Below are 7180 nucleotides of genomic sequence, written 5' to 3' on the forward strand. Positions count from 1 at the left end.
ACTGGCTTATGATATGAGCCTCCCACTTTCATAGGTGTGGATCAGAATCCATCACCCTCAATTTTGAAAAGGCCACTCAAATTGTCACAGTGCTTTTACCTTTAAACATAAAATGCAAGGTTCTTAATAAGTAAGCGACTATTACATAGTGTGCAACACGCTTGCAGAATAATTCGACTTAATCGTGGCACTAAGATCCATGTTACAGAGATAGTTGAAGATCCTAGTCACTAGAGAGATTCTAATTACTAGAGCATCTCCAGGTTCTAACCGGGAAAAAGAAAAATAAGCATACCGCCTGTACAGCTAAGACACCCAATCCTAACACTACAAGCAAATCTCATTCGCTCTCCATCTCTTATGTACAATTAAACAGCACCAGGTACACTTGAAACAAAGTGGTATACGTTTCGGTGATAATCCCCTCATGCCATATTCATGACTTCCGTTTCACATTTTCTCCCATCAATCTCAGGTTCTGATGATTTTTCCCCGTTGCTGTCCTCGTTAATTTCATTGTCAATGTCCATGTTGTAAGAATCATTATCATCGCTAAGGTGGCAGTCTGTGTCATGCTTGTCATTGCTGCTGCTGCTGTTGTTATTACTATCATTCTCCTTTTCGTTATTTTCAGTTGAATGTTTTTCATCCTTGATCAAGTCCATATCTCTAGAGCCGTTATCAGTTAGTCTCTTTTCTGCAATATCATCTCCTTGCTTCTCATCATTGACACACACCGAATCTTTTGAATGGCCATCGATAGGTCTTGCTTCTGCAAAACCATGGCCGGCTTCTTCATCCACACTAGTTGCATGAATTTTATGATCCATGGGACTAGCGTGCTGGCACTCCGAAGTAATACTTGATAATACAGAAACCTTGGTTTCTTGGATGAAAGAGACCATTGAAAGAATATCATTATTTGTCTCAATATCTACCCATCGATCTCCCACCCAATCCCTTGAAATTCTTAGATTCTTTTTGTCAATATTCAAAAACATCCTCTCACCTGATATCAAAGAGGAGAAAAGCTGCATCAATAAGAAGGTCTATACCCACAGTGAAACAGCTTTAGCAACAATATTGAAAAACAAAGAGCAAAACTCACCGGGAACATAAACTCGATAGGTTTCATTTTCTGATTTGACTGTGTCAACAATTATTCCTTCCCACCAACCATCACTCCACCAAGCATCAACAGGTGCTCCCACGTCAAACGCAACATCTCTCAGGTCACAAGAACGGAAAGGCCTGATTGTTGGACGGCTTGAGTTTCTCATCCCAAGTTTATCAGGCCTCGCTAGTCTAAATGTGGGGATCCATTCCTATCAAGTCGATGAAAGTGTAAAATTAATGTTCGTTTTTTAAAATGTAACAAAATAAAATTTGTAGTTTCATCTTGGTCAAGAATGATATAATTAATATTTTTACTCCTAGTTAAAGTTTTTAACATGTAATGAAAGTGCTGTGAAAAGATGCCGGGTCATACCTCAAGGTTACCGCATCCATCTTCATCCTTAATATCATCATACCTTATCTTCATCTGTCTCCGAGATACTTCCAAAACTGTGCATCTGAACCAGCACCCTCGGATTCCACTATCTTGGCTCAGACATTCAATCTTCTCATTAACCACATAATTAGGAGTATACCAAAGCTCGCCTCCAACATGCTTATTAGAGTTAAATCTCCTACTTAAGAAACCATTCCTTAACTTCTTGTAGGACTCTTCATATGTTGTCATCTGATGCTCCTTATATTTCTTTCTTGGCCTTTTAGCTCCAATTTTCGTATCATCCTTAGCACTAAAATCCTCGTCTTCAAAGAAATCTGGACTGAAACATGAGAAAATTGATTGATCAAGGTAGCCGCGCATTTTACCTAATTCAAAAGGTTTTACTCTGTTTCCCTTAAATTGTCTGAAGCAGAAATGTACTCTTGTTAGCAAGTCATTGGGGAAAACAGCTACACACTTCTCATAATGTTCCCGAGTTAAGACAATTGCCGGACCATCTACACACTCTGCACTAATGACCTGGGCATAAGGAGTGATGAAAACCTCTCTAGGGTGAGGATTTCTTAAAGTGATAACCCCTCTGACTTCCCTATTAAAGTGGAACCATCTCACTTTGACTTTTTTCTGGCCCTTACGGTCCTCATACATGTCTTCAAGATATGCAAGGTAGTGATTTTCCTTTTCAGCCATGACAAAGACAAATGCGTGTACCTGGAACATGGAAAAGAAACAGACTAACAGCTGTAAACTAAGAAATATGCATGCAAAGGTAAAGGGCATACCATTACGGCATTACCAAATGGCATACACTTGAAAAGGTTCATTTGGTATTTTACTTGTTTCAGGAGCTTAGATTGCAATCTATGTACAAGGCTCAAACCAAATATGCATGAGAAGGAATAGGAAGATACAACAGACGAAGCAAAGCTTTGACTTATGGCAGTCAAGAGGACATTTTGAAGTGTAGAACCACAAAATCAGTTACTATTTGATATTTCCACTTGTATCAGAACCTAAGTTACTCGGACATGGGTGCGGGTATCGACACGGGTGCGGATCTAGAGGTCGGATCCTTCGAAACGAAAATTCTGAGATTTGGGGATATGGATCCTAGCACGGATAAAGGTGCAGAGATCCGGCTAAAAATAATTCAAAAAAATAAAAAAATAAAAATATCTCTAAATTATGAGAAATTTTGTGGAACACTTACGTATAGCATGTAAAGTGTGGATTTCTTTTTTATTCTCAAGTTGTAAGTAAATAAAGGATTGATTTCCTAGATAAGGTATGTTATTTTCTTCAAATTTACCCTAGTTTTGATTCTGATTTTGGTAATCAAATTGTATCTCGTCTCAAATTTTTTCTTCCGCCGTGGTCAAAGACTCATAGTACCCAAAATTGTTTGACCAGATCCGGTACAGATCCCATACCCACACCCATACTAGTGTCGTGTCGACCCGGGTGCGGCACCTAATCTGTCGTGTCGGAGCAACTTAGATCAGAACTTAGAGCTAAATGACAATCTCCGTATAAGCGCTAGCCCTGCATCATCTCCATACATTTTGATGCTTTTGTGCAGTGTTCAGAATTTGTCAGCATTAAAATTAGAGGGAAAAAATAAATTTTATTGCCTCTTTGGGATAACAGCATAAAAGCTTGTTTCTGTCCCTTTCAAGTATGAAACTGCCAATGGTCTCAACAAGCTTAATACTTGGTCCATGAACAACAAAATTAACTTTGTTTGGAAGGCATATATACTCTTTGAATCTTTGATATACTATATTTTATCATTTGTCTCAAGTCTTTCACTTGAATAAGTTTGGTCAGCTTCTAAGAAATTTCAGATGAAAAATCTAAAGCATTTCAAGTGGAAAACTCACTAAAAGTGATTCCTCTTATTGTCAGTCCAGGAAACTTACTGCAATAGTAATCCCATTCCGGCAAAATGTTGGGTAGTGTTTGAGCTGTTTACTGCATATCCATGGTTCACCTGACCAAACAATGTCGGAAGAATGTACTCTCAAGTTTCTTGTTATAGAACCCTGTCATAAAAGATCAGTCAAAAATCTCAAACAGCAACGAGAAGACGCGTTAGTGCTGCAAGAAAGGTGTACCTTGTTGCTTGCCATATCTGTTGGTTGGACACTGAATGCAGACATATGATCATCTTTTGGTGATTCTGCCATTACATGGAGCGTATGTTAAGCTTCTGTTTTCCCTTAACAATCCATATTCACAAGACAGCATTGTATGCAAATGTGTTTTTCATTAAAAATTCAGTAACTTAAAAGTCATTAATATCAAATGAAAAGCATATGCAGCGGATACTCCATTAATATTCAGACTACATGGCAGAATGTGCTAAAGTGCATCCATCACAGAGAAGGAAAACATTATAGAAAATCATAGATATCCGAATGCTTTACTGCATAAAAATAAATATCACAAAGAACTCCATTCGTCACATTCTTATGGAACTTATGCGATGAGATTGTTGTAGAAAAAGTCAAAACCAATGAAGCAATGAAACATTTCCCCATCTTCTTCTTGTGCTAAAGAAAACATTTTCTCAGTCCTAATTTCATGAATCTAAATTGATCTTACCTCTTAGGCAAACTATTTATGATAAGAAATCAATTAGACAAACTTGTACAATAGATCCACCACATAATGTATAGCTAGTTGGTATATGTCCTTCATTAATCTAAATAGAATTTGACAGTACTTACTCAAAAAATCACTTTGTAAGTGCTGTTTTGATAGCATAGAGGTGAGCCAATTAACAACTTCTCTCCTTGACCTCCATCTGAAGCCAGCACAGACAGAGTTCTCACCAGCATAAGCTTTCAAGAACTCGTCAGAGACGACATAGAACATGTGCCTAACACTTCTTTCAGTGCCCACAACAGCAAGAATGGACTCCCCTGAAATATCCTTCAAGAAATAGTGAACCACACGGTGTCCCCTCTCTTTCGAAACAAATTGCTCCTTCCATTCAACAAAGCAGTGATCATTGCTACCCATCTTTAGAATACAACCCAAGAAATCAGATCTTTGCAACTCTAAAGCACCATAACAAGCTCACAGAAACCCTAATTCGTAAAATCTTGAAACACTGTGCTCCGTGCCTAAACTAAACCCTCAAAATTGTCAAAAAGTAACCCAAAACCCCTCAATTGCTACCTCAAAAGGATGATCAGTTCAGAAAAAGGCACAATCTTGATAATCTACTACTATGCCTCAACCCCACCATATATTAGCTTGTGGGAACTCAAATAAAAACTGGATATGTAACAAAGCTCTGAACTAATACCCCACAACAAAGATCTGGGATGAATTAGACATAAAAATCAAAACTTTAAGGGTTTGGAGTCACAAAACCCCATATGACCTGAAGGGGTTTTTGCTGAAGAAAGAACAAAACAACCCAACAAGTGAAATAGGCATCAATTCTTAAAATAAAAGAGAGAAAAGTTAGAAAAAGAAGTTGGGTCCAAACTCCTTGGAGGGTCTCTAGGTGATTCTGGTCAAATGTTAGAGAGGAAAAGATTCTTGTTTAGTTTGGAACTGTACAAGGAATGTCCAATGAAGAGATGTACTGAGTGAAAAAGACAAAATTTTGGTACCTGGGAAATAGCAGACATGGCAAAAGAGAGAGTTGCACAGTTCACATACCATAGAGATGATGGTGAGAGGGAGGCAGAGGCAGGGCTGGTAGCTGGGAGAAAAGAAAGTAAAACCTTCTCACACATTAATGATCTTTTCCTTGGGGGAATTCTATTGTGCAACCGCTTACATTCTTGAACTGGATCGTGGGCCGTAAGATCTTTTTTGGAGTTTCAGATTCTGATTATAGGTGTCACTTCGACCCTTTTCTTTATTTTCTTTTAATACTTCGATCCTTCAGGATTCAAAATGTACACGTGTTCCCAACATAGTTTGATTTTCTGTTAAAAGGGCCTCCGTTGGACTTTTATACACAGCTTTCTTTTTCTTTTCTGTATTTGCTTATACTCGTTTATCCATAAATAATTTTTTTGTTATTCAAAAATACATATTAGGGTTATTCAAAATCAAACTGTAACTGATAACAGATTATCAAAACTAGTTTATTGACTTACTGGTATCAAATTTTCGAATTAACGGTTGGTGAATAGAATGAATTTTTATAATTAATGGTTTATAGTTTCGGAGGCGTATTACTCAATTTTCTTATAGAATAAACTGCTAACCCGTTAAAAATTATCATAATTATATTTCTATTGATGGAGTACAACGTACTCCACTTCCAACCACCACTTCCAACCGAGAGGTTGTGAAGTTCTTGAAGGGAAGGATGACGGGGGTCTATTTGGAAACAGTCTCTCTACCCTAGGGTAGGGGTAAGGTCTGCGTACACACTACCCTCCCCAGACCCCACTAAGTGAGATTATACTGGGTTGTTGTTGTTGTTGTTGTTGTTGTTGTTGTGAGTACAACGTACATGTCTCATGTGAGCCTGTTTTTAGGGCAATTTGACAGATGATAGAACTAAAAAAAAAACTCAAGATCAGCAGCTTGAGTCTTGAGCTTTCAAATGGCTCGCCTTGTGTTGGAGAATGGAGATGTTGTTTATTTCCTATTTTAATTCCCATTTTGCCGTAATGAGTTTGTAGCATTTAAAGAGCGGAGATGCTACTATATGATTGAAGAGCGAAAACAGTGGGAAGTAAGACAAAATCATAGGAGAAGATCAAATAGTACAATCTCAATCCGGGGTGTCAAAACTATTCTGAAAATCGATCGATCATATCAAACCGAATCTAACTGAAGCGATTACTAGGTTTTTTAAAGTAAAATCGTAGGTTTCAATAATACCAAAGCGAACCCAATATTTATAATATGTATAAAATATATTTATATGTTAAGTCTAAAATAGAAGGCATTTAATATTTACCTTGGGCCTTGGATTTTGGGTGGATTCTGATGAAAAGAAGTAACTACAAGATACCCAAACGCCAAACCTATCCTTAACTATTACTATTGAAACAAGAATATTATACATCTTTGAGCTTCTCTATTGACTGCTGCTATTGAAACAAAACAACTATAAACCCCCACGTTCCACACACGAAGACGAAGGTATGTCTTCTACTCCTCTTCTTTTCCCGATTTGATATTGAAGCTATTTTCATAATTTTCTTTTCAGAATCATGAAAGTAAACTATTCTCTTAGTTTTCTTTATATATGATAGTAAACTACAATTTAGAGAAAGTACAATTAATAAATAAAGCCAAATTTGAGAAGGCAGATATCGTCTTGTTTCCAACAAATATTAATACATTGAATCATAGTGTCACGATCCAAACTGGAGGGCCATGACTAGCACCCGGTCATACTTGCCGAGCACCAATGTATATTTTATCTAACCTTCTTTATTATCTTTTAGGGCCGACGAGATCAATATAATGGGTAGACATGGATCATGGACAACTAACAACAAAAGATGATGACATGAACATACATAACATGGGATGACCAGACAATCAAGAAACTATATATAAGGTACGAGCTACCACGCTACCATGAAAGACTATACAACAAAAATCAGCCGACAAAGCGTACCAAACTATACATGAGTCGATACCTGTCTATAAGCCTCTAAAGGAACGTAAGTGCTGCAA

The 7180-nt window shown here is 37.4% G+C and overlaps 1 protein-coding gene across 1 annotated transcript; it reads right to left on the reverse strand.

Moving 5' to 3' along the window:
- Positions 1 to 81: 81 nt before the first annotated feature.
- Positions 82 to 5295, reverse strand: LOC104216343 (uncharacterized). Its single transcript, XM_009766367.2, has 6 exons — positions 4246 to 5295; positions 3631 to 3695; positions 3436 to 3558; positions 1490 to 2227; positions 1109 to 1325; positions 82 to 1009 (listed from the first exon to the last, which is right to left on the reverse strand). Exons 1-6 carry the CDS (start codon positions 4538 to 4540, stop codon positions 426 to 428), a joined length of 2022 nt encoding a protein of 673 aa, XP_009764669.1. The 5' UTR covers positions 4541 to 5295; the 3' UTR covers positions 82 to 425.
- Positions 5296 to 7180: the final 1885 nt, after the last annotated feature.

Source organism: Nicotiana sylvestris, chromosome 7, assembly GCF_000393655.2.
Source record: "Nicotiana sylvestris chromosome 7, ASM39365v2, whole genome shotgun sequence".
NCBI classification, from domain to species: domain Eukaryota; kingdom Viridiplantae; phylum Streptophyta; class Magnoliopsida; order Solanales; family Solanaceae; genus Nicotiana; species Nicotiana sylvestris.